This window comes from Pteronotus mesoamericanus, unplaced genomic scaffold, assembly GCF_021234165.1.
Source record: "Pteronotus mesoamericanus isolate MK-2021 breed Mesoamerican mustached bat unplaced genomic scaffold, CSHL_Meso_final contig_100, whole genome shotgun sequence".
Taxonomy (NCBI): domain Eukaryota; kingdom Metazoa; phylum Chordata; class Mammalia; order Chiroptera; family Mormoopidae; genus Pteronotus; species Pteronotus mesoamericanus.
Window position 1 is genome coordinate 16,046,877 of NW_026554999.1, and position 27,309 is coordinate 16,074,185.

A 27,309-nucleotide genomic window follows, 5' to 3' on the forward strand; every position below is an offset into this window, starting at 1 on the left:
TGCAGGGCACATTGCCTCGGTTGCAGGCCAGGTCCCCAGTAGGGGGCATGCGAGAAGCAACAACACATTGGTGTTTCTCTCCCTCTTTCTCCCTTCCTTCCCCTCTCTCTAAAAATAAATAAATAAAATTTAAAAAATATAAAAGCACATGGGCTTTGGGGACAGACCAGGATTTCATCAAGGTCTGTCACGTGACCAACAAATTGCTTCACCTTGCTGAACCTCAGTTCTTCAACTGAAGTAAAATGAAAAAAACAACAGCTGCCAACTGCTGCCTCCTTGCTAGCACAAAGATTAAATGAAATAAGGATAGATGAAATCCAGTGGTATTCAACAAATGTCAGTTCTACTCCTCCTCCATTTCATTTCTTTCCAATCATTTCTTTTTTTCTATCACTGGACTAAAGCTCCCACCATCTTATTCTTGGCTTCTTCGTGGCTTTTTGTTGTGGGGGCCAACAAAGAGAAATCTTTCTCTGCTTAGCTCTTTGTAGCAATCCCACAGTGGTGCCTTCAACTTCCCTGACCCCAGCGGGTCCCTCAGGAATCACGAATCACAACTCCCACCTCTCTCTTCAGACTCTGACCCACAGAAAGACCTGTGAGATGAGAAACCTGCAGTCTGATTGCTGGCCCAGCACTCCCTTCTATTCAGGAATTTCTCACCTGAAGGCGGGTTCCTAAGAGGAGAGTTTTGAAAACAGCTATTTTCTCCCTCAAAACTGCTTTCTAGAATTAGATGTGATTACTTTGAGAAACTTGGGCATTCTTGGCTTAGTATCTTTTTTGAATTTCCTGGAAGGTGAGTACGAAAAAGCAGAGATAATCAGCAGAACACTTTGCCTGTATAATCTCTGGACTTTTGCTGGAAAACATAAGACACCTAGACCACTCCTTAAGATAGTGATCTTTGGGGTTAGGAGGTCAGGTGAGAAGCAATAGCAACTGGATGAATTTACTGACGGTGACAGAATAAGTAGAAAACGCTCAGGGCAAACAGCTCTGTTAGGAGGATGCCCACCATTAGGTGATGAGAAGAGTCAATGTTACTTTCAAAACATCTGAATTTAAAACCTTTCTTAAAACACATATGCACATTATTGAGTCTTTACCTGAATGACTCTAGGGACAAGGAACTCACTTTCCCCCCAAAGAGCCTCTTCCACCCTCAGTAAACTCTGACTGTTAATGTTGAGTATAGTGAAGATATCGTGAGTGCCACTGTGTTCCCAGTGCAGTGCTGAGCCTGTGCACAAATTGTGACATCTCGCCCTCACAGCAACCTCAGGGGGCAGGCATTGGCGGAGACTCCGTGCTGAGATTGGCAAATGGGATGGGTCCTCTGTATGATCCCCTGTTCATTCCAGTCCTGTCTCCTGAGATCACAGATAAGAAATCTTTCTTCCATGTGACATAGCCTCCAATATTGGAGCCATCTAGCATGCCTGTCTTCTTCCTGTTAAACAACTCCTCTTGAATGCTTACTGTATTCCTGGCCCTGTGACAAATGCTTTCCTCTTGTGCCTTAAATTACTGGGTTTTTTTTCTCTATATACAGTTAGTGAAGGGGTACAGAGCGGGGTAAGCGCCTTGCCTAATGTCACACAGCCAGTGAGAGGCCAACGGGACTGCAGTTTCAGGAGTGTGTGATTCCAAAGACAGACTTTCTAATTAGTGTACAGTATAGTTGCTATTTAATAGCAATTCGATCTTTTTTGACAGTATAAAATTTCTTATGTCACCTTTTTAATGAAAGAGTAAATACTTGGTTATAGAAAGGAGATTTATGGAAGGGATGTTTTTAAGCCACTGTTTTCACAGGAAAACCAAATGCTAGAAAATATAGAATGCTAAATGTAGAAGCTTGAGAAATATTTTTGATTAAGTGTACAACAGTAAAGTTATTCCAGATAATTTAGCCTTGGATCTGGAAACCTAGGGCTCAAATTGCACCAGGGTCTCACCTTGTCGTCTTGACAAAGAAAGGATCATGTTGAAAAAAAGACCTGTTTTAAGCAACTACATCAAACCAAATGGAAAATGTTAGGAAGGAAGTGGCACAGACCAGTGTCTAGAGGTCTGCAGACACCGGAAGTGGAGCTGTGGTGGATGGGGCACAGGGCAAGGTTTCCAGTGCCTGGAATGGAACACTGTACCAGTCAGAGCCTTTTGGGCATAGATGGGCTTCCTCAGAAGCTGGGGATCTCCCTGACACTGAGACAGGGTCAAACAAAACCAGGCAGACAGGGCTCTGACCGAGAAAGGAAATATCTTACAAAGTGAGGATTACCCAGCATGCGTGAGGTCTCTGGGAGGTGTAGTGGTGACAGTTGAAGGTAACAGCCCAGGCTCTGGGACCAGACTGCCCAGGTTACACCCCAGTTCAACAGCTTGCTAGTCTCGGATAATTTTCTCAACCTTGCTGTGCCTTGGTTTTCTCATCTCTAAAATGGAAATAATAATATCATTTACCTTTTGTGGTGTTGAGAAGATTCAACACGGTAAATTGTATGAGACACTTTAAAAGGTAAATACCATGCGGCGCCGTCTCACAGTCTTCATTTTTGAGCAGAAGTGTTCTATTTTACAAAGAAAGTGGCATGAGTGATATCAGTACATAAAACACATTTTCCAAAACCAAATGCTTTTTCTCAGTACAAATTAGTTTTTAACTAAAACATTATATATAATTATTAAAAAGGCAATTAGAGAACATGTGGCTATTTCACTGAATAAAAAACAGCACATAAAATGTGGAAGTGGTTTAGATGCTTCAGCATCCAATTTTGGTCTTTTGTTTCCAATCACAGTTTATATTCAACACAAGTCTGCATTAATTTCAGGGGCACAGCATAGTAGTTAGACAATCATATCATTTACAAATTGCTCCCCTCATGTTCCCAGTACCCACCTGGCACCTTCCATAGTTATTACACTGTTACTGACTGTATTCCCTATGCTGCACTTTACATCCCCATGACTGTTTTGTAACTACCAATTTGTACTTCTTAATTTCTTCACTCTTTCCCCCTAGTCCCCACGACCCACTCTCCTCTGGCAACCATTAGTTTATTCTCTGTATCTGTGGGTCTCTTTCTGTTTTGTTTTTTTGTTTGTTTTGTTCTTTAGATTTCACATATAAGTGAAATCATATGGTATATATCTTTCTCTGATTTATTTCACTTAGTATAATACCCTCTAAGTCCATCCATGCTGTCTTAAATGGTAAAATTTCATTCTTTTCAATGGCCAGGTAATATTCCACTGTATATATGCACCACCACATTTTTATCCACTCCCCTATTGATAGGCACTTGAGTTACTTCCATATCTTGGCAATTGTAAATAACACTGCGATGAACACAGAGGTACATATATTCTTTTGAATTAGCATTTCAGGTTTCTTCAGATAGATTCCCTGAAGTGAAATCGCTGAGTCATAAGGCAATTCCATTTTTAATTTTTTGAGGTAACTCCATATTGCTTTCCACAGTGGCTGCACCAGTCTGCATTCCCACCAGCATTTCTCCACACCCTCACCAACACTTGTTTGTTGATTCATTGATGATGGCCATGCTGACGGGTGTGATGTGATATCTCATTGTGGTTTTAATTTGCATTTATTTGAAAACTAGTGACATTGAACATCTTTCCATATATATATTGGCCATCTGTATGTCCTCTTCGGGGAAATGTCTGTTCGGGTCCTCTGCCCATTTTTAAATCGGAATGTTTGGGGAGGTAAAATTTTGTTGTTGAGTTGTATGAGTTCTCTATAAATTTTGGATATTAACCCCTTATCTGATGTATGATTGGGGCATATCTTCTCCCATTCAGTAGGTTGTCTTTTTGTTTTGTTGATGGTTTCCTTTGCAGTACAAAAACTTTTTCGTTTGATGTAGTCCCATTTGTTTATTTTGTTGTTGTTGTTTTCCCAGCCTGGGGAGATATATTAGAAAAAATATTGCTAAGGAAAATGCCAATGTTTTCTTCTAGAAGTTGTATGATTTCAAGTCTTACATTTTAGTCTTTAATACACTTTGAGTTAATTTTTGTATATGGTATAAGAGAGTGGTCTAGTTTCATCTTTTTGCCTGTACCAATCATTTATCATGTACCAATTTATTGCTGAATTTTGTTTTTGTTTACAACTCTGGAGGAGTACTTGATTAATACAGACAATTTGAAATTGCAGTTTGTCAGCAGATAATGTCTTTGATGAAATAAAAATGGGTGTCGTTTGTCTGCATTTAAAAATGAATTGATGTAGCAGTGTGTCCGGTGTGTTATAATTAAGTATGCACTATGGTTTAGTATAATGTGTGATATCTATCTAGCTCTTCATATTTTAAAAATATTTTAAAGATTATAAAAACATCAAAGTAGAACTTTGGAACAGCTTGAAAGCCCTGAGCTATCTCATCTAGCAGACATGTTTTATCAGTTAAATTAGCCCCAGTTACCTGTCCAGGGTCTCAGAGGGCACAGCAGGACCCAGGTTGGCCCAACGTTCAGTTGGCCCCTTACAGCACCTCCTCTGACTTTGGTCAGACCAGATGACCTCTGTGGTTTTTACCTGCTCTAAGATTCTGTGAGTCTAGCATTCTATGTTTAGTGGGAATACTTGCTAATAAGCCTGATTTTACTATAATAAGCTTCCTCCTTATCCCATTGGTTGTGTCATTTCGTTCTCCTGTATATAACAAAAATCTGTTATGAAATGAAATTTCAAAGCTTTATTTTCTGAAAAGTATAGATGGCTTTTGTTTCAAATTTTTTTGTTTTCATTTTTTTCTTGTTCCTATGCATTTTAATGATGTTTCTATAAAATAGAGAACTGTGATCTTCTACAGCAAGGAGAGATAGTGGTTGGTTCTTGCTAACACTCATTGGTAACTGTAACGTCTAAATTTACAAGGAAATCCAAATTTAATTTTCATAACCAGCAAGGGTAATGACTTGTGCCACCCTTGTTTGTGTTCTGTTCTCTGACATTTAGCTTATATCAAAGAGCCTGGTTCAATTTGTTGATGATTTTGAGCCACAGCATAGAACAATCCAGCCATCCGAAGCAGCAGCTAAATCATTTTGATAGTTACCATGGCTTTGTGTAAACCATGTCACTATTACTAACTTATTTGAGGCAAGGATTCTCCATTGTTCAAGTAGACACTTCCAATAACTTTACAGTTCACTCCTCACTTCAGGGGCAATGCCTTAGTTAACTCATGGAATCCACAAGGGTCGTGAACAACTCAAAATCAATGTTCTACAAAGGTGCCTATAGGTTACAGGTTTATACTTTTCCTCTGCTCAAGATCTCTAGAAGTTTCTTTATCTTAAAAGAAGCAGGCTATTTTCTTATCATTATTTAAAAACACAAGTTGAACAAATTAAAATTATATAGTGATTTCTTTGCAGCTCTCAAATACACATAGAACATAGTCTCAAAGAGAGTCACTTTCGGCTTCAAAAGAGGGTGCCTCAGGAGTGCTAGGGTGATTCAATAATCCCAAAGGAAAGATGGTCTTGGGGAAATCCTGGCCTATGAGCTCATGGTGCTCTGATTTTCAGTTCCCTTTCTGGTAGGCAAGGAACATCCTGGAGGCCAGAGGCAGAGTGAGCCCTGGAAAATAGAGACTGTCCAAAGGACTTCAAGTCCCAGGCCTTTGGGCCTGACTGGGGAGAAAGCCTCCATCAAGTCCTTGGTTACAGCAGGAAAAATTGGTGGGGAGAGTTTTGGTGCCAGCGCTTCAGCAGCACAAGCGAGAAAACAGGAAAGAGCACAACGCTTCTGATTAATTGGAACTTCCCCATGAGAATAAAGGGCAAATCCAAGATGATAATATGACTCCTTTTCATGAAATATCAGAAAAAGCAGACATTCAGAAGCCACCTGGAGCTCTTTCTCTCCCAACACCATCTGTCAACCCCAGGCTGCATGCACTCTCTGGGGGGAGGAGGGCCTTGGTGGGCCTTCTCGGGCTACCGCGTCCACCCACTTCCAGAGCTGTCTTACCCTGTGCTCCTGCAGCTCCTGTGCTCACTTGGGAAGAAGAAGTGCTGTCTCAGTCACTGTGTTCACCTTGCCTGTTTGGGTTTTTGAACTAGATAGATACAGATTCACATCCTGATGCTTAGATATGTGACCTTGGACAAGGTACTTAACCTCCTGCCTTCCTCATCTATTAAAATGGTAGTAAGTTCTCAGCAAATACCAGTTTCCATCCTTTCTATTGCTTTTCTTGGTGCCCCTGAGCATCTCTGTAGACCTCTCTGAATAATGAGAGCAAGCCTTCTCTGTAGGGCCCAGAGAGTCTATCAGCTGTCAAAATTGAATTTGTGACTCTATTTGACTTTGGCCCTGGTTTTCTTTTAACTAGGGTTTGTTTTACTCTGTCAGAGAAATGCTTTTCTTTTTACTTCCATATTTGCTGTCATTCCACATTCTTTAATGTACAGGCAGGCTGTTCTCTTGCTAAATAACATTCCAAGGCAGCTATTGTTTAAGCCAGGAATGAGGATCATTTGTTTGTATTGCTTTGAATTTGCCCTGTATGTTATCTTTAACTTGACTTTAAATAAAACATAGTATGTATTGAATTCTTTCCATGTATCAGATGCTTTTTACAAACTTTATCTCCCTTCATCATCACAAAATCAACCCAATAAATTAGAATACACAGTTAATAATTAGTGTTGTTAATTAATATATACTGTCACTTTATACAAAGTATTTTTTGCTGTCAAAGCATAAGGAGGCTGGGCCATTTTCAAAGTTCCTACTTTTATTTAGTTACCTTCTCCTGGGATAAAGCTTATTCTAGAGCTACTACAGTCCTAGGCACGCCTCTCCACCTGGAGTCAGGGACCCCAATACAGGCATAATGCCTAGGAGGAAATAATCAGCTTGTTTAAGTGACAGTTGACATCAGGAAGCTCTTTGAGCCAGAGGAATGACATGATGACAGCAGTATCTTGGGAAGATAAATTTCACAGCCACATGCAGGATAGATTACCTGAAACCACAACATTAGCCTTTCTTATGCTCACGCATCTGGGGGGCGGGGAGGGGGCGGCATGATTTAAAAGCTCATAAATAGGATCTGTTTAAAGAAGGAAATGGTGAAAATTAAGAATTTCAAGGTTCTACCAAAGAAGGTGAAGGATCAGTGTTTATTCAACTGGTTTGCATGTCCTAAATACTTACGTACACAAGTGCATATTATGAAAGCAGTCACTTGGAAGCCATGTGTGGGTATCACATCTCCTTTGCCCTACCTTTTGGCCAAGAGTTGCAAAAGAAGGGAAATTCTCTGCAAACATGAGAATGATTCATCTGGCTGCCACCTGAATTATTGTTATGGAACACATTGAGCTTGACAGATAACCCTGTTCTTAGCCATCCTTCAAAAGGAACATGAAGAAGCCTTCATGTTTAAATATTTCAGCCAAATTTCTTCTTTTTGAACATGCATGGAACACAATGTCTTTATTTCTTAATGAAATAAATACTCATATTGGATATGTATTGGATCCATCTATGGCTAGAAGAGAGTAAGAGGACTTATCCCTATTTGATTTCTTTCTCATTCTCGCCCGAAACAGCAAGTTCTTGGATTAGTGGGTAATGATATCTTCCATGGAACCTGATGTTTTTCCTCGAGCCATAAAAATTTCTAGCTCTGTAGTAAACAGTTCCCATTCCCAGGAAGACAAATGGGAAAAATAGTTACTATTTCAGTGAATAACCTAGAACCTAAGAATTTATTATGAAAGGAAGGGTGGTGTGATGCATGTTCTTTCACTTGGGTAGATGAGCACTGCATGACGGGAGACAACATAGGACTTTGGAGAGAGCAGGAGAATAAAGACAAGCTGTGGGAGATGCTGCACAATCCCGTTAGTCATCACGGGAGAGGACACCTCAGACTGCAAGTAGAGCCCCTGTGGAAGGGTCTTGGGAGAGTCAGAGAGCAACCTAGAAATAGGAACTCTAAGAGGGAATTATCCTTATCTGATTTTTTGGTCATTCTAGCCCTCGGTATACAGGGCCCTTGGTCAGCTCTCAACAAGGCCTGTTCTTACAAGTTAAGAAAAATTTCCATTGGACTAAGGGATTAGGCAACTAGCAGAGGAGAAAGAACCTGGACTTTGGAGCCAAGGGCTCTTCATTCAAACCCACCATCACCACTTCTGTGTGACCTTTGACATCTTACTTGCTTTTTCTGAGTTCCAGCAAAACAGGTATAGTCAAGATAATCAACCAGGATGACATATGTAAGGTGCCTAGCACATAATACATATGCTACCCATGATGACTGTCACATGTACGTGTGGGACTTCTTACTGCCTGAATCCCTGGGAGCTGCATCTGCTTTTCACCTACAGTTACTGTACAACTGCTCGCACATGCCTCAGCTATAAGTTCTGTCTGGTGGCCTCCCTTGCTCTGTTTCTAAAATGAATGTCACCCCCTTACAACTTTTGAGGCTTTCCATAGCTGGTCTCCAAGATAAACTAGGAAAGATTAACAAAAGAGGAGTTTAATTTTAAAAAAAAAAAAACAGAGAAGTAACAAAGTTATAAAAAAATCTCTGGAAATCTTGATCACCATTGTCCCAGGCTGATTGAAATGCAAATAGATCACAGCGGTTTGCCTGTTACAGCCTTGGCTTCAAACACCACTTGAAAATCCTGTGTAAATAGAAGTGGGCTTTCAGTGGACTATGCAAACAGAGGAGCCTCCTCTGTTAGTGGAGAAATGTATGTGCTTGTATGAGAATAGAGATTCCCAGGGCCGTGCTGGAACAGGTCATTGAAGGGAGGCAGACACAGCCCCAAGGAGAAAGAGAAGCAAACCAGCATTTTCCAGCCCTTCCTCCATGCCAATGCTGAACCAGGTGCCTCCATCTGCTTGTTCGCCTTTAATCCTCACAAGAGATTTGAAAATTAGATTTGATTTTTTTATTATATTTTATTGATTATGCTGTTACAATTTTATTTATTTTTCCCCCTTTGCCCCCCTCCCACCATTGAGGGAGTGAGAGGACACCCTACTCCCTCAAGCAATCACCACACCATTGTTCATGTCCATGGGTCATGCGTATAAATTCATTAGCTACTCCATTTTCTATTCTGTATTTTACATTCCCATGGTTATTCTGTAACTACCTTTTTGTACTTCTTAATCCCCTCACTTTTTCACCCATTCTCCCCCACCCACCTCCCATCTGGCAACCATCGAAACACTCTCTGTATCCGTGATTCTGTCTCTGTTCTTCTTGTTTGTTTAGTTTGTTTTTTAGATTCAATTGTTGATGGATATGTATTTATTGCCATTTTATTGTTCACAGTTTTGATCTTCCTCTTTTTCTTAAATAAGTCTCTTTAACACTTCATATAATAATGGTTTTGTACTGATGAATTCCTTTAGTTTTTTCTTGTCTGGGAAGCTCATTTGCCCTTCAATTCTAAATGATAGCTTTCCTGGGTAGAGCAATCTTGGCTGTTAGGTCCATGCTTTTCATGACTTTGAATGTTTCTTGCCAATCCCTTCTAGCCTGAAAAGTTTCTTTTGAGATATCAGCTGACAGTCTTATGGGAACTCCCCTGCAGGTAGCTCACTTCTTTTCTCTTGCTGCTTTTAAGATTCTCTCTTTATCTATAACGTTTGGTATTTTAATTATGACGTGCTTTGGAGTGGACCTGTTTGCATCCATCTTGTTCTGGACTCTCTGTGCTTCCTGGACTTGCACGTCTCTTTCCTTTACCAAATTAGGGAAGTTTTCTTCCATTATTCTTTCAAATAGCTTTCCAGTTTGTTGTTCTTTCTCATATCCTTCTGGCACCCCTATGATGCGAATGTTGGACCTCTTGAAGTTGTCCCAGAGGCTCTTTACACTAGCCTCGTTTTTGTTTTTTGGGTTGTTGGGGGTTTTTTTGCATTTCTTTTTTCTTCTTGTTGCTGTACATGGTTGATTTTTCCTTCCTCATGTTCAAAATCATTGATATGATTCTCAGCTTCATCCACTCTACTGTTGTTTACTTGTGTATTGTTCTTTATTTCAATTAGTATATCCTTCATTTCTGACTGGATCTTTCCTATGCAGTTGAGGTTCTCAGTAAGTTCTTTGAGCATCCTTATAACCAGTGTTTTGAACTCTGCATCTGATAGATTGATTATCTCCATTTTGTGTAACTCTTTTTCTGGAGTTTGATCTTTTATTTCATTGGGGCCATGTTTCTTTGTCTCCTCAACTTGGCAGCCTCCCTGGGTTTGTTTCTATATACTACATAGATCTGCTTTGACTCCATGTCTTGGTAGCATGGCCTAATGTAGTTGGTGTCCTGTAAGGCCCAGTGGCACAAGCTGGGTACTTGAGGTGCATCCTTTGTGTGGGCTGAGAACGCCCTCCTCTTGTAGCTGAGCCTTGCTTGCTGTTGGCACGTCAATGGGAGGTATTTACCCAGGCTAGTCAGCTGCAAGTGTTGGCTGTGACCACTTAACACCAACCTCCATCCTCCATGGAGGATCAACTGTGCAAGGGCAGTGTGGTGGTACTCCAGTGTGGTCTGTAGCTGTTGACTGGATGCACTGGCCCTGGAGTTTTCTGAGTGGTACAGGCCAAGGTGAACCCCCACCTGTGTTTTCCCAGTACCACCCTGCCCTGCCTGAACTATAGAACAATCTGAGTCGGCTGCTACTTGGCCTGGGCTTGGAGATTCCCAGGTGAAGCCAAGCTGTGAATCTAGGCTGGCTTCTGCTAGTGCCAGGCCTGGCGCTTACTGAGGCCAGCTGTTGCTTGTGTGAGAGGAAGTTGTGAAGCATGAGCCAAGACCAGCCATTCACACAGAACAGCACTTTGGGTGGGCCGGAGTCTCTAAGGATCTCCAAGGCCAGTCAAGCATTGTTAGCCTGGTTGATGGAGTCTCAGATATGGCACCAGCTTGCCAGCTCTGTCAGGGGAGGGTTTATAAAAGGGACAATGGCTTCTGCTCACCTTGATGCCAGACACCTAAGTTCCTCCCTTTATGCCACTTGTGCCTTTCCAGCTGCTACCCCGGTGCTGGAGCTCAGAGAGAGTGAGTCTGTGTTGGCGAGTCAGTGTGGGGGTTCTTTAAGAGGAACTTCTTGGGGCTCCAGAAGTTTCTTCCACCTACTCAGTCCCCACTGTTTTTTGCAACCAGAAGTTGTAGGGACTTATATTCCTGACACTGGAACCCTGGGCCAGGGGGCCTGGTGTGGGGCTGGGACTCTCTGCTCCCCAGACATCCCTCCTAAATTTTTATCCACCACCCGTGTGTGAGGGACTAGCCTGTTCTCCATCTACACCCCTCCTACTAGTCTGGATAGATGTGGTTTCTTTAATTCCATAGTTATCAGATTTCCATTCAACTCAATTTCTGATGGCTCTGAGTTATGGTTATTCTATATTTTAGTTGCAATTTTGATGTGGTTGTGCAAAGTGGCTAGTCATGTCTGTCTATGCCACTGTCTTGACCAGACATTTAGAGTTAGATTTTAATGCCATCGTTTTACAAGCAAGGACACATAAGGCTCAGAAAAATGATATCACCTGCAAGTGGAGAGAACATCAGGGTGCTCTTAGGTGAACCTTATGTGCCTAGAAGAGAAAGCTTTTAGAGATGTGGCAACATAGAAGTTTTTAGTTCAGGTTATGAAAATGGAAAGAAGGTTCAAGGAATCTAAACCAGGAATTGTAAAGGCAGGAGCTTTGATGAAGAGCTGGGAGGGCTGGGAACAGAGAGTGGTTTAAATCACAGCAAGTAAACGTCAGATTCCAGGTCAGGTATTTCATTGGCCTTCCACCATCTCCTAGCCTCTCTCCTCCTCCCCTTCTCTGTCCATTTCTTCTCTCTCCACCTCTGGAAGCAAAGCCCAAGTCTTCTCCTATTCAGCCATATCTCAGGTTAGCCGTTATCTCTTGTTGTCTTGGTTTCTGCTAACCCCCATGGCCTGAGGGTCCCTCCTCCCACCCCAAGCAATGTATCCAAGTATCTTCACAAAAACAGTTTGCTCTCTAGGGGAGTTGCTACTATGGCTGGTAGATAAAACCTTTCTCACGTGGTTACAGGGACATAATAAGAAGAAAGAAAAGAAGATAGACCATTTTGAGAAATGAAAACATGGCAGAAACTTGTGAGAAAACAGTAACACCCTCCTTATAAGGAGGAAGAGGGCACCATGGTGTCATGAAAAGGAGTCTCTGACAGGAAGTCCTCTCCCTGCCACCTTGGAGAAGTCACCTCTCCCAGGACTTGGTTCGTCACCCATGAAGCAAGGAGCTGGTGTTCCCAGGGCCCTTCCTGCTGTCCAGTACTGAGATTCTCAGGGGACTGCAAACATGCATCTTACTGCCACCCCTGCCTCCCTTAAAAATCACACAGAGAAAAACTTTCCAAAGGCATTATTGCTTGTCAGTTTGTAAGCAAAAGGGCCATAGTGTTGTATTTTTTTGACTAGATGGGAGAATTGGTTATCATTTGGGGGTTGGCGTGCAACATGAGAAAAGAAGAAAGTCCACAAAATAAGCAAAAACTGTCCTGAAAATTCAAATAATCCCAGGTTACACATGAACCACCTGAGGATGCTGCCTAAATGCAGATTCAAGTTCACTAAGCCTGGGATGGGGCCCAAGATTGTGAATAGGCTTTCTGTCAGCTAACGCCTGTGCAGCTGGTGCATGGACCACACTCTGAGTGACAAGGGGCTAGAGAAGATCAAATAATGTTCATTATTCTTTATTCATAAAGGAAAAAACAGCAGAGAAGTATAAAATACACTTTGGAAAGATTTCCTATCAAGACACTAAACTAAAAATGTTCAGGGTTCTAGAAGGAATTTCCAATGAGAGAGGGAGAGAGAATAAAGATGGCTAAATTCAGCAAATGAATTACTGATTATCATGATCCACACTCAGACCCTCGCTCTAAGATGACTCCATCAAAGGCCTGACCTCCAGCAAAGTTTCTGCCTGAAATAGGCAAAGTTACTTACTGTTCACCTTGGTTCCCAGACCCCAAAGTCTTCCTTGCTGTACCTTCAGTAGACCATCCTTCAGTCCGCGGGCCCTTCCTTCAGTGTAATGGTGGCGTGCCCTTGCCCTCCATTCTAATTCCATCTCTCTGGCCCAGGCGCTCATCCCTCTGTGCTCATCTTCCTGCAGGTGTCTGTGTGTCTTAACCTCTGGTCTCTTCCATCTGTAATCCACTGCCTGTGTCTGCCAAGCATCTTCAAAAATAGCATCTCAGTCAGCCATGGCCCCACTCAAGAGTCTCAGGATTCAAGCCCACATGCTTTGGTAACCAGCCTTTTCTCTCATCTCCCCCCACACCAGCCAGTCTTCTCAGCAGCCCCTGAAGATCACCCAGTAACATCGCAAAAGCCGCGCAACCCCAAAGTTTAGTTTATTTACACAGATTTAAAAGCATTCTCTTGAACATGCTGAAAATAAAGGCCTGAATATTCCTCCCACATTTTTAAATGCTCCACAAAAACATTTTAAGAAATGAAAATCCTATCTCTACAACATGGCAGGGATTTGCACATACGAGCACAATAAACATGCAGTCAGCCCGAATTACCAAGTTCACCCTTCCTGTGTTTCTCAACTATCGTTCCTTTACATGTTTAACCACTGTTTCTTGTCTCTACACTAATTGCTTAGGCAATTACTCTTTTAAACAGGCTTATAGGTGCCATCTTGTGAAGAAAAATGCAAACAAGCACATTAGGTGATAGGCTGCATATCAAGGAAATGACAGCGACGCGTGCATGAGTCTCCATCATCGCTCCCAGAAGCTGAATTCACCCACAGTCCTCTGAGAGCCTCTGGCTGTGACCCACTCCTGTGGACGTGGGCTGTCTGCACCCAGGAAGCCATTTAAGTTGGGCCAGTGTGCAAGAAGCCTGCCCCCTGGAGCAGTTCATCAGCCCGATGCCTTGTTTTGTTGATACGATGGCTTCCAGAACTCGCCAGTGTGGACAGCACCTCCATGGTCCTTTTTGCAGTAAACTTCCTATTCCTTACCTGTTAGCCACCCAGACCCACAGCCTCTAACAGACCTGTTTCATATGGTGCTGGTCCCTCCAGAGTTACAATACAATCTGACCAGGTATTTTAAACAATATAAAATTCACCATACAGCCTTATACTTTAAAAGTAAAGAAAAAAATCCACAGGTTCCTACTACTCTACATGGACACCTTACTTTCATAATAGAACAATTGTCATAGTTGTAATTCATTCCATGTCCCCACTCCCCGAATTTCAGTCCACTTGAGAGAGAGATCATGAAAGTGAAGTTCTGGGATTTTGGAGTCTGGAATACCCCACTCTCCAGGGAATGATGACCACGGTCAGGGAGGTGGGTAATTCCCTCACAGCATATGAAATGTTTCCCTCTCAGGGCTCCTTTCTTCAGATGTGTAAACATTGCTGTAGTTGATTCTTCTCAATTTCATCCTAGAAGAGCGCCAACATTTTCTTCCCATTGAGTCACTTGGGAAGGTGCTCTTCTCTAATGAAAGAGGATGAGGTACTGAAAAGCGACAACCATAGCTTGATTAAAACCAGATCACTGGTTACACAACTGCCGTCATTAAGGAAGCCAAAATACCTTTTATCCCATGGACCATTTCTTCTCTTCTAATGAATGACATTGTCAGTTTTGTTTGCCATTGATTCCTGTTTCCAATTTAACTTTTCTACAGAAAGCAGATTCCTCTGACTTGAGATACGGCAGGAGCCTTCACATCGGGGCTTCATCTCTTTTTCTCAGAAACAATTTAGCACCAGAAGAGACCTTAGAGATGATCCAGTTCAAGGAGCAAATTGGTCCTATAACGTGGATCTTTTGACTCCTCGACCAGCTGTTCTTTCATTCAAGAAAACACTTTTTAAGCACTTTCTGTGTGCCAGGCACTCTGTTCTTTGCAGTACATAATCCTGCTCATGCTGGTTAAACCAAAAGGCAACGTGAGAGAACTCTAGCAGGCTGCTAGTTAGTTTGATGGCAGTGAGGAAGTAATTTTAAAACCAGATAATTAAGTATTATTGGCTCATTAGCTTCTCCAACATCTACAAAGAACTGTTTTAGGCACGTCTGTGGAAATGCTATCAGAGCTTCTGGGGGTTCTGTCCTGTGCCCCACGGTGTCCCATGGGCTTTAGAATAAACTGGAGCAATGATTCTCAATGAGGGATGATTTTGTTCTCACTGGCAACACTTGGCAATGTCTGAAGAAATTTTTATTTGTCATTACTGAGGGTGATCCTGCAATGCACAAGACAGTCCCTGCAACAAAGAACTGTCTGGCCCAAAATGCCACTAGGGACAGGATTGAGAAACCCAGGCCATGAGGAAGAGAGACACTGGATTTCAAACACCGCCGGCTGCTCTTCAGCCAGAGCAGTTCTACTTTTCTCATTTGATATATTGGAGTTCTGTGTTTCTGCATGAGATTTTGTTTGAAAGGTGTGGGGGGGGTTCTGCTTTAAAAAACAACTGAAGTCTTGGCCCAGTGGCTCACTTGGTTTGAGCATCGTCTCATAGACCAAAAGGTTGAGGGTTCGATCCCTGGTCGGAGCACATACCTAGGTTGCAGGTTTAATCCCCGGTCAGGTTGAGTATGGGAAGCAGCCAATCAATGTTTCTCCATCACATTGATGTTTCTCTCCCCCACCCCCACTCTCTAAAAATCAATAAATTCCTCCAGTGATGGATGGATGGATGGATGGATGGATGGATGGATGGATGGATGGATGAATAACAATGGAAGGCCACTGTGGTAGAAGTTGACAATCCCTTGCCTTCTGTTTTATGTCGAGACACATTGGGACAAATCAAGGGGGTGTCTGTGATTCAGGATGAGGGCAAGTAGTGGCAAATTTGGACCTGAGCTTCAGCCTTGGCTGCCCAGGGCTTTGCACTTTTCCTCTCAACATTTCCATGCCGTGGTGAATGATGGGATTGTGTCTGCCAGCCAATTTAGACCAGAATTTTCATTTTGTTACTGTAAAAGGCTAGATCACAAATATTTTAGGCTTTGTGGACCATACTATCTCTGTTGCAACTTCTGAACCCTGTGATGCAACACAAACGCAGCCCTAGACAATGAATAAACAAATGGGCATGTTTGTGTTCCAATAAATCTTTATTTATAAAAGCAGTCATGGGCCAGATTTGTTCTTCGGGTTGTAATTTACTGACCCCAGATTCAGATCCTAAATCAGAACCTGGTCTGTTTCATCTTCAGTCTCCCCAGCTCCCACTGCATTGACACATAGTAGGGCTGTCTCAGGGAATACTGAGGGTCAATCTTGCCAGCATAAGAACAAGAAAATTTTAATGAGGATAACAGCTGGAAAAAGACCCATCCAGTTTTTCCTAGAGGATTTCTATATATTGTTTAACTGTTTCCCTATGTAGAAAATTTAAGGTGTTTCCAATTTCTCTATTAATAATAATACTGTGAAGAGCTCCTGCATACAGAAATTTTTGGCCTCATTTCTTATAATTTCCTTAGATAAATTCCTGGAAGAAGAATTATTGGGTCAAACAGTATATATTGCTAAATTGCTTTCCAGGAAGGTGGATTGATCTATATTCTGAACATTAATAAGAGGGAGATATTTATCATATACAAAGGATTTCTTTCAACAGAATGTCATGAGTAAAAGTTTTGGCATCCACATGTATGTCCACGAATTAGCTCACTATAAATTTGATGTTAGCTACTAATCACTTTAATAATAACATGCTTCCCTGTACACCGTGACAGCATGATCATTAAAGCACGTTGCTTTACCTGTCGGTGTCATCTAGCCAACCAGCGGAGGCTGCTCATTGAGCACACACAGGAACATCTGCTTCCCGTTAGAGGCTCAGAAGCCCCACTCCCCGCATGCCTGGCACAGGCCTGCCCGCCGTGATACACAGAGGCCTCTTCCCTGTGAAACTCACCACCAAACATGTCATCCAAATTGTTCATTTCCCTCAGGAAATTTCATTTAGGTTAATTTTGGCACATAATTGGGGGCAATTCTTGAACATTTTCTCCTGTGATGGCTTGCAACATGTAAAATTTTCCTACAACATGTTACAAAAATCACTGGAAGAATATCAAGGATATCTGATAGTTGTCCAATCGCCTTTGTAACAAGAAATATCTCTTTGCAATGGCAGTACATGGTGAGCAAAATAAATAAGTAAATAAATCAAGGTAGATCAGGGAGCAAATGTGCATTGTCTTTTTCACGAGGTGTTGTTGGAGCAGTAAGAGTGAAGGGCTATTCAGGGTGTCTGAGCTTTATGGTGAACCTTGGCATTTTCTCAGCTCTTCAGGCTTTTCTGCATCTCTCCGACTGAAGAAGAGATTATCTGTCACTAAAAAATAATAGAAAGTGTTATAGAAATGTGGTCCAAGTGGTTACATGATGATGGAATTTTCTTAAAAGTAGATAGATTCCAGATGAAACCAATATATGAAGACAATGATAAAAATAACAACAGTGTTTTCTGAGAAGCCACCCTATTAACAGCATTCTGCTGAGTGCCTTCCACGTTTAACTCATCCGATTCTCCCCACGGTTCTCTGAGGTAGATGCTATACCATCCCCAGCCACAGATGAAGGAACTGAGGCTCAGAATGTCCAGTGAACATGACCAAAGGTACAGCGCCCCCAAGTGGCAGAACCAGCACATGACCCAGGCCCAGCAGAGGCTAGTGCCACGTTAAGCACCCACTGAAGGCACTTTGGTTGTGCCTCTGAGAGAGTCTGGGGACCTAGGCCAGCACTGTTATGTCGTACCCATCAGAAATCAGTTGACCAGTATCCTGAGATAAACTAGAATTCAGGCCAGATTCACTTCTGGGCACTATTCCCTCAAAGATCTGGGTGTGGTAAAAATGTCTCCAGTGCCAGCCCTATAGAGAAGTGACCCACCAGTCTCACACAGCCAGTCAGGGACTGAGCCAGGGCTACACCCCAGGTTTTCTGAGTCCCAGTCCAACGGCCTTTCTATCGTGCCAACTGCTTTTCCCGCTAACTGACGTCAGCTCCACTTATCAATTACATGGCTGTGTTCTGGAGAATACCAGCTGCTTTAAAGTAACATAGTACGGGAATCCAGACGTGATAAAATTTTATAGAGCTGCACACCAAGAAAAAGTGGTAAAGTCAAAGTAAGGTTTACTCTCGAGCTAATGCATTGTACTGATGGCAATGGTGTACACACACGCATGCACACATACACACATATGTATAAAAAACAGTTTTAACAATGTGCTGTGCTTATATGTAGTATTATCATTGCAGGAGGCTGGGTAAAGGGTCACTGAAACTCTGTACTATTTTTTGCAACTTCTTGTGAGTCTTAAATTATTTCAAAGTTAAAAATCTCTAACAATAAAAATTAATACAATAGGAAGATGAACTAAAAATATTTAATCACCTACTGTGTGTAGAGTATAGGGCTAAAGCAGCCCATTGGGGAGAGACACAAATGTGGTCGGCCCTTCATAGTATTGAAAGAGAACACCAGTCACTTGTGGACCAGCTTCGCCCTGAGACTATGGGATCAGTGCTTGAGTTTCTTCCTCTGCACTTAGGTCACCACCACCATCCACTCCTTCAACACAACTAGAACCCTCAGCGTGGCCTCTGATCCGTGGCGGGGGGCTGGGGGAGGGTGTTGGATAACGGTTAAAATCATGGGATTATGATTAAAATATCAGCTGCAGCTCTTGTTAGCAAACATGGTCTTGGGCCAATTACCTAACTTCTTTCCTACAACTTTTAGAAATATCAAAAATTGCTTTTAAGATTAAATGAGAAAAATATATGAAAATGTGAATATGATGGTGCTGAGGAGGATTCAAACTCCTCTTTCTCCGACTAGTCAGTCACCAAGGCCTGTCCATTTTGCTTCCTAAGCTCCTCTCAAACCCTCTTCACCCCATCACCATTCCCTTAGTTTAGGCTGAGGTATTGCAACACCCTCTAGACTTTATGTACCCCATTGTTAAGTAACAACTTTCTAAAAGAGCGTTGATCCTGGCCTGGCATGACATAAAGAATGCAGGGCTTCTCTTGCCTAATAAATCCATACACATGTCTCATTACCCCAGTTAGACCCAAATTCCCGAAGGCAGAACCTGAGTCTGATTCAGCCTGGGGTTTCCTAGCCTGCCTGCCTGGTGTAGTTACTCAGCCACATCAGCAATGAAAATGCATGTTTGCATGTTTAGATCCTCCTCGGCTGGTCCTTCTTGTCATTCAGGTCCTGGCCCATAGGTCACTTCTTTAGCCATGCCACACCAGGACACCCAATCCAAATTTTCCCTCGTTGGATCATCTGATCCTCATAAGAGCCCTGTGCTGGAGAAGGGACAGTTGTCAGGTATGCAATTGCCTAAAAATAAAGACCTTGAATGTATGTTATCTGCCTAGTTCTCATTGTGGGGTTCTTCCTCCTGCTTTGTGAAGTGCATAGGGGGCATTTGGCAACTCCATGGCAACCCAGCCTCTCAGAGACCCTGGGTAACCTTTACAACACTGGAAGGATGCTCTCTCTGCCCTTGCCACCCCCAAGGAAGATTTCCAGACTCCTTGTTCTGATTTTTCTCTTGAAGAGTGAACATAGCATGTTCAGAGTCCAGAGCCAGGCCCTGAGGAGACAGGAGGTCACCCCTTTAGCACTTGGCATCGCATGTGGCCATACCCTTCACTGAAACCAACCTCCGGGCTATCCGACATCTTCCAGGAAGCACTGCTGCCCTCCCTCTCCATGCTGAGATTCATCCAGAATGGCCATGCTGCACAGGAAGGTGGGAGCATCCATCACATTGTGCAGAGCGTTTTAATAGAATGCCTGCTTCACACGATAAGATGACGTTGTGTCTGTGTCTGTGGTTGTCTGAAGCAATCCATGGCAGTGTGATTTCCTTGTGATCATCCCCTTCTAACTGGGCTGAGGGCTGACGGTTGATGCAATGTCTGTCCCATCCTCGGTGGCCCTCATTCACTCTTGAAATATCCTTAAACCCTGTTTATAAGAGAGAAATTCATTACGCTGCCTATCCTCCCCACTCAAGGACACACCCATGCTACAGCCCAAGTCATTAACTGAAAAATGAATCTGAGCGTCGCCCTCCCCTTCTTCAGACATCCAGTGACTGCAGATCCCATCGGGCAAAATTCCAATACTTCACCCTGGCAAATAAGATTCTTGACAAATGCAGCCTCATTTCATCCCTCCTGGCAAGAGCATGTCAGTCTTTTCTACTTCTTACTTCCTAGGTGTTCATTCTTACCTCTGTGCCTTCATGTACTTTGTTCCCTTTACCTGGAGCGCCCCATGAGCACGAGCTCAGTCTGGGCCAGGCAAGTCCAGGGGTATGAGGAATGGACCCTTGGTGAGGAAAGTGGGAGGGTGAGATGTTGCTAGACAGGGAGAGAAGGAGTGCTGACCAGCTTTGCTGTCCCCCTTCCCTGTCAGTGACAATCAGAGGCATCTCCTGAACTCTGTTAGGATCTTGCTTTGGTGACCTGGGATCTACTTTCCAAAATCTCCATTGGTGGTGACATTTTTTTTTTGTATCAAAGCAAAGGAGAGCTGAGGAGTTGGGGAGGTGGAAATCATGCACAGAAAACATACTTTTAAAACTTCTGCTAAAATATGCATGGGGCAGGGACAAGAACTATTTGAGCAAACATGGCATTTTGAAAGGCTAATTGGGTGTGGATGAACACATTGAGGTGATATTCTGTTGTTGGTCAGAAATAATGTTTTGCAGAGAAGGTATTTGTGAAGAGAGACCAGTTGTTATTGATAGACTAATGTGCACTCGAGAATATGGAAGTAATAATGCAGACCTGTGGTGCCTGCAGAAAGGTGTCAGTCAAGTGTGAAGTTGGAGGAGAAAGAATGAACACCTGCCTAGACTCTGCCTGTACAATTTGACCTGCAGGATCCATGTGCACAGACCAGGGTTCTTTAACAAAATCAGCAGTGGACTTTGAATGGCTTGCTGACCACTTTTCCCCTGAGATGAGGTCTGATTATTGGAATTCAAACACCAGTACAAGGCTGTATTCAGCAAACATGTGTCCCAAGTTTTAGAATTTCATTCCGATTTCAAGTACCATCCCCTAGCACCACTCCTCAGTGAAATAATTCTGTCATCAGGTATTTTCCTGTCCAAACTGCAGTCCACCTACTCCATCTCCTGAGGAAGTATGACAGGATTCCTTGCTTAGACTGTGTGCCCCTATTTTGAATTCAGAAGCATCAGTTCCAGGAGTGGAAAAGGATTCCATGAAGACCATTCTATTCTGATCCAAGATTTCATTTTTTTTAATGCAGAATAAAATTGCCCCAACAGAACCATGAATGGGGAGGGGAAGATAAAGCAAAAAGATCTTGGAATGAGAAATGGGGGAATGTCTGGGGGACGGAACGCCGAAGTCAGCGTTCCTTTAAGCACTGACAAGACTGCCTATACTCTTTGTGCGCCCCTTATTTAGATGTGTATCATCCCGTTTGCTGATGTTTCTGGCCCCTCCTCTCTGCACCTGCTGCCCTGGGAAAGTGCTTTGGGGGAGCCAAGCAGAAGTCCTGGTGCCCAGCTCCTCAGAACCACAATGACCAGTGAAAACCCAGATCTCACCCAGTTTGATTTAATTTCCTAAGAAACTGGGCCTGAGAACACGACTTGTGGGGTGACTTCACTAAGTGTTTGAATCATCTAGTCATTTAGGATGGAAGACTTGGGGACAAACCCTAGTTTTAGGTGTGGCACTTATCATAGTCCCAAAGAACTTCCTTATATAAAAATCCGAACACGGCCCAGCCTCTTCTCTCTCAGAGTCCAACAGGGGAATGGATTCGTGGGACAGCTTCCCTGTCCAGCCTGTGGGATAAGTGTTCATGTCCCCACTCTCTCCCCATCCCATTTTCCTGCATTATTTTTCTCCTGGTCATTTACCGCCACCAAACGCACTATTTTGTTTACTTGTCTTGTTTCCTGCCTGTGTCCCTACCCAGCCCCTAGGATGTACAATTTCACAAATACCTAGAAGAGAAAGTCCTTGCCCAGAGTAGGGGCTCTGTGAATATCTGTTGAGTGAAGGGAGGCATGAACTTGCTCATCTACAGGAACTGAATGGGGCAGGAGGAGGGTCAGTCCGAGTCCCACCACTAGATCTTCAGCCCTTTCCCTCCTTCCCCAGATGCCCCTGATAGATGCTACAGGAGTCTTCTGTTTTCCACCTCTTTGCAGAGCATCGGCTGTGACGACTACCTAGGCTCGGACAAAGTAGTGGACAAGTGCGGGGTGTGTGGAGGCGATAACACGGGCTGTCAGGTTGTGTCGGGCGTGTTCAAGCACGCCCTCACCAGCCTGGGCTACCACCGCGTGGTTGAGATTCCCCAAGGAGCCACAAAAATCAACATCACCGAGATGCACAAGAGCAACAACTACTTGGGTAAGCTTGGTCTTTTTCCAGAGGAATCCATCTGTCACTGCAGTGCCTTATTTCCTCCAGGATCATGAGATGGGCACAGTAGTGTACAGAGGTCCTTGGCCACACAGAAGGTCACTGGGGAAGCCAGAGCAGCACCCTCCCCTTGAAGTGAGCTGCTTGGGTGGAGAAAGTTTAAAAAGTCCTAACTGCAAGTGATGTTTAATATTTACACACGTAAACCATCCATCCTTCTTTCCAAGAGAAACATGGTTATGAATTCAGTAACAGGCTCAATTGTCTCTGAGATGGGGGAGGGTCTTTGACAAGCCGAGGTCTGACAGTCTTTGTTCTGGGAAATGTGAGGTGGCGGAGGGCAGTTGGTGATCCTGTCTGGACCTTCACTCCCTGGGGCCCCAAAGCAAAAGCTATGTTTCTCTTCTTTCTGCCTCATCTCCCTGGGGCAACGGTATGCGTGTATTTTCTGAACAACTGCAGAGCCACTCAGCAATCATTTTGGGCAATATCATCAATAATGAGAGGCCATGTTAGCCTATTTTCCTGCAGAAGGAAATCTTTGTTGATTTCTAAGTTTCTGGCTGGTTGCATTTTATACAAAACAATTGAGGTCTTACAAATTAATTTTTACCAATTTCTAATTCAAGTAAACATGTATAAATCAATTAACAAAATACTAAAAGGAAAGCAATCTCTTAAAATCTTTTAATGAACAATATTCATTTCTGTTTTTGAATTATTTCTTTAACAGGAGTTTAAAAAGCACAGACTGGTGCCAGGCATGGTACACTCTCAAGAGCCCTAAGGGATGGGAGCTGTTCCCATCCCCATTTTAATAGATAAGGAAACAGGCCCAGGGAGATACACAGCAAGGAAGACGCAGAGCTGGGATTTGAACCCAACTAGTCTTTTTCCAAACTTGGTGGTGTACCAAGAGATGTTGCCCAAGAGCAGTTCTCAGAACCAAGTTCTTCTGGAATAACATCAGCCATGCCGCAGTCAATGGCTGCAACAGTTGAGAGATCCTTCATTTTGCAAATTTCGTGTCTCAGGATCACCAGAGAACTCCAGGTTCTGCAGCAATTCCTTCTCTGCCCAGTCAAATGCAACCAGAATTTGCCTCACTTAGTGTTCTTGGTAGGAAGAGGTAGGGATGGCAGGTAGAACTCTGAGACAAACCCAGTTAATGTGGAAAGCTGCCTCATTGGCTCTGGCAAACCCAGGAACCATCAGCGTGGCAATAAGCCTAGGTTGCCAGTGAATGGTTTGTGTATTATTTTTAGATGCAAAAAATAGTGTGTTTCCTCCTTTCTTTTGTACTATTAGATCACATCTCCATAAACATCTCATCTCCTAGAATGGGAAGTGTTCATCAGGGGATTATTTGAAGTGTGACTGTTCAAATGCACCAGCAAACAATGCCACTTTTTATAAGCTTTGTGTTATTTTAGTAAGTTTTCCCTGGCTTGAATGAGTTCTCTTCAATAAGTGGTTTTTAAAGTTGTGCCCTCTGAACATAAAACCCACATCTTGGGTGAATATCCACTGGATGTCTGAATAGACACTGCTCAGTGTTTCAGTCTAGTGCATGGAATAAGAATCCTGACCTTTCAGGTATTTGTGAGAAGCAATAGGATATCAGATATTCAGGACCCAACAGAGCCCCTGGTGTTTATTAACAGTTGACAAATACTCATTCACTTTCTTTTTGTCTCAGCTTGTCAGTGGTCAAAGCTTTATGATATCAATAAATTCCATCTCCCCCTAAAAAAGCTGATGAGGAGATAGAGGAGAATGAAAGTACCCAGAATCAATGGGAGGGTGATTCAGAAAGTTGAGTTAAACTTCCTATGCTACGCAATCAGGGGAGGACATGAGAAAGTTAAAGTCTGTGGCAATATTACATGAGGCCACATGGGCAAAGGAAGAAGAGTGGAAACCAGAAGAGCAAGCTCTAGTGAAGGGAGCATCCACAGGGGATGAACGGGAGGTTCTCGCTGTAGAACTTACACACCACTGAGGATGTAGCATCACCTGGGATACTCTTTTATTTTTAATTTTTAATTCTTTTTTTTCATTGAGATATAATTCACATCCATAAAACTCACCCTTTTAAAGTGCACAGTGGTTGGGATGGTCATTTTCTCATCACAAGTGTTCTCTATACCTATCCAACTTATCCTGCTAAATCTTATGTTCTGTGTGTCTGTGTATCTTAAAAGTTAAAATTGCATAAGATTGCTTAAGATTATGTATATAAGCGATTAGAGCACAGGTCTGTCTGGCTATTTTTGAACTGCCCAGTGCTTGTATTTTACATTACACAATTCAAAACATTGAAAGATTTTTCAGATACAAATGGTGGGTTTCTCCACAATATTCCAGGTAATGATGAAAGCTTGGTTTTCTTACTTTGGGATTTCTGGCTATGTAAACAGTATTTGTATGAAAATTTAACTCGGTTTACTTAATCGATTTGGCTGCATATATTTGTTCTGCAGAATAATCAATGTAGAGGAAATGAATAGTTCAGATTTGTATCATTACTTTTAAAAAAATTACAACTTTAACTTGTTTTTCAGTTGCCCTATTTTCCTGAATTATCTTTAGTTATTTGTGATGCAAACCAAAATTCCCTTGTGAAACACTTTGTATTTTTTAATGACTGACTCCAAACTTGACAGAGACGAAAAGCAGCTTTCTGTAAAAACAAGACTTGTCTTAGTGCTAGAGAAGATGGTTTTAATCACCTCATTTAAAAAGTTTTTTTAAACCCTCAATATTTAAATGACCCTAAGCCACTCACTCTGTTAATAATGGTATTCATGTTATATGAATATATAGCACCTTGTCTCATACCTGGTCTTCTGAATTTTGAAACTGGACATTCTTTGCTTTAAAAAAAAAGATTTGGTGTGTTAGTTACTAATGATGCAATTACAGAGTTAGGCTATGAAAATTAAAATTTAAACATCAAATACTACATAGCAGAAGGAAGCAGGTATACCAAAACCCTTGGCTAATAGGTAAGTAGTAAGTTTATGGTTTAATTTGGCTGGGCCATCAGTAACTGGACCTGCTGGATTCAGGTTCTGAAGGCCTGAGCGCTGGCCCTGGTCCTGTAATAACTCCCAGAAGGACTGGGCCGCACAGAGCTGGGGGCACAGGCCAGCTCATCACTTTGTGTTTCTCTGAGCAAAACTGGAAAAACCATGACATTGAGTGGTGCACATATTTCAGGAGATAGAATGTTTGCCTCATTTTATGTTAGAAACCAATGAAATTCTACAGATTTGAGCTCCACTTTTCAGTGGCATGGTTAATTTGAATTTGTTCACATGCTCTAAAATATAGACTAGTTGACACTTTATAGATTCCTAGATTTTTTTGAATGGAAAAAACTTTGGAACCCTTATATCTGTAGTAAGCTATGTATTTTCCTTTTGCACATAAGTTACTCAGAACACTTCTCTTAGGGAATAAGGAGTTTAATCTAATTATATTAAAATGTTTGACATTTTATGTTACTTGCCCCTTCCTTAATGATAAGATGTAAAATTATTTTAGCTGAAATATCAAAGTTTGGCATAGTTCAGCCAGCTCAGTTTGCTGATGTCATTATGTACCAGTTAAGAAATCAGACATAATAGCATGCCAAACAAAAAGTGATTCTACAGGACATGTTCCACCTGTCAACACATTACATTGTCATAGAGCTTTAAAGTCGGAAAGGATTTTTTTAAAGGTCTGTAAGCTTTCAAAAATAAACTGGCAATATCTTTTAAGTATGTTTTCTTAAATGTTTTAGAAAATAATAATAATGGTCCACATTTTAAATATCAAGTATCATGGGTCATCTTTTATTTAATTTATTTGTTGAGCAGCTTGCTGTATAGGAAAGATTGGAGAATTTTAAAATGATGTCTTGTATTTGTATGACAATTAACTCCAAAGATTTTTTCATATGCATTGTAAAAATTTTGAACAAAAATATAGAAAATATAGAACAAAAATATGAAATTCCTCCTTCATGCCAACCCCATGCTTGGTCCACTGCTATCAAGTGGAAAGACAGACATAAATAACCACTCTGAACAGTTCAGTGACTATCCTCCAGTCCCCTGGAAAAATACATGTTTTCTAAAGTTGATATTAGTGCATGTACTTTTTGCAATATGCTTCTTTAATATGATATCATGGTATTTTTATATGAATACATATAAAGTTCATTCATTATTTTTTTGAATATAGAAATACTCTGTACAATGGATGTGACAACATTGAAGTATTTTCCTATTGAGAGATGTTTAGACTGTCTCCAGTTTTCTAATACTACAAATAATACTTCAGGTTTTTGGTTCAAGATGGCAGAGAAGGTACATGAGTTTTTCTTCCCTTCCTCCCAAGATTCCATAAAAATGATACTAAAAGAATAAAAAAAGATATAACCTACCGCCATTAAGAAAACAGGAGGGGAGGGGCATCTGTTCAATGACTTAAACGAATTTCTGGAAGAGGAAATTTGAGCCTGGGTAGCAGAGGAACTGTGATGAGGAGGGGCCATCCTGCATCAGAGCTTAAGGGACCTCTGAGTTTGGGGGGCAGCAAGTAAAATGGAGAGTGGGATAGGAGAAAAACAGGGAATAGTGAAAAAAAAACATGTTTATGAACAAGCACCCTCGCACACACATTCAGAACACTGGCATCTACCTCCTTGTCCAAAGCAGAAGGGCATTATGCACTATGGCACACATGGGAGCACTTCTCCAAAACCCCGGTCTTCACTCTAGAACTGGAGGGAG

General features: G+C 42.1%; 1 protein-coding gene across 2 annotated transcripts in view; it reads left to right on the forward strand.

Annotated features, from left to right (window-relative positions):
* The window catches only part of THSD4 (thrombospondin type 1 domain containing 4), a 546,728-nt gene that overhangs the window by 418,250 nt on the left and 101,169 nt on the right, over positions 1-27,309 (forward strand). For both annotated transcript variants that reach the window (XM_054595598.1, XM_054595687.1), the window contains one exon: positions 22,309-22,513. In XM_054595598.1, the coding sequence (XP_054451573.1) occupies positions 22,309-22,513 (205 nt within the window). The remainder of the gene's footprint in view (positions 1-22,308; positions 22,514-27,309) is intronic.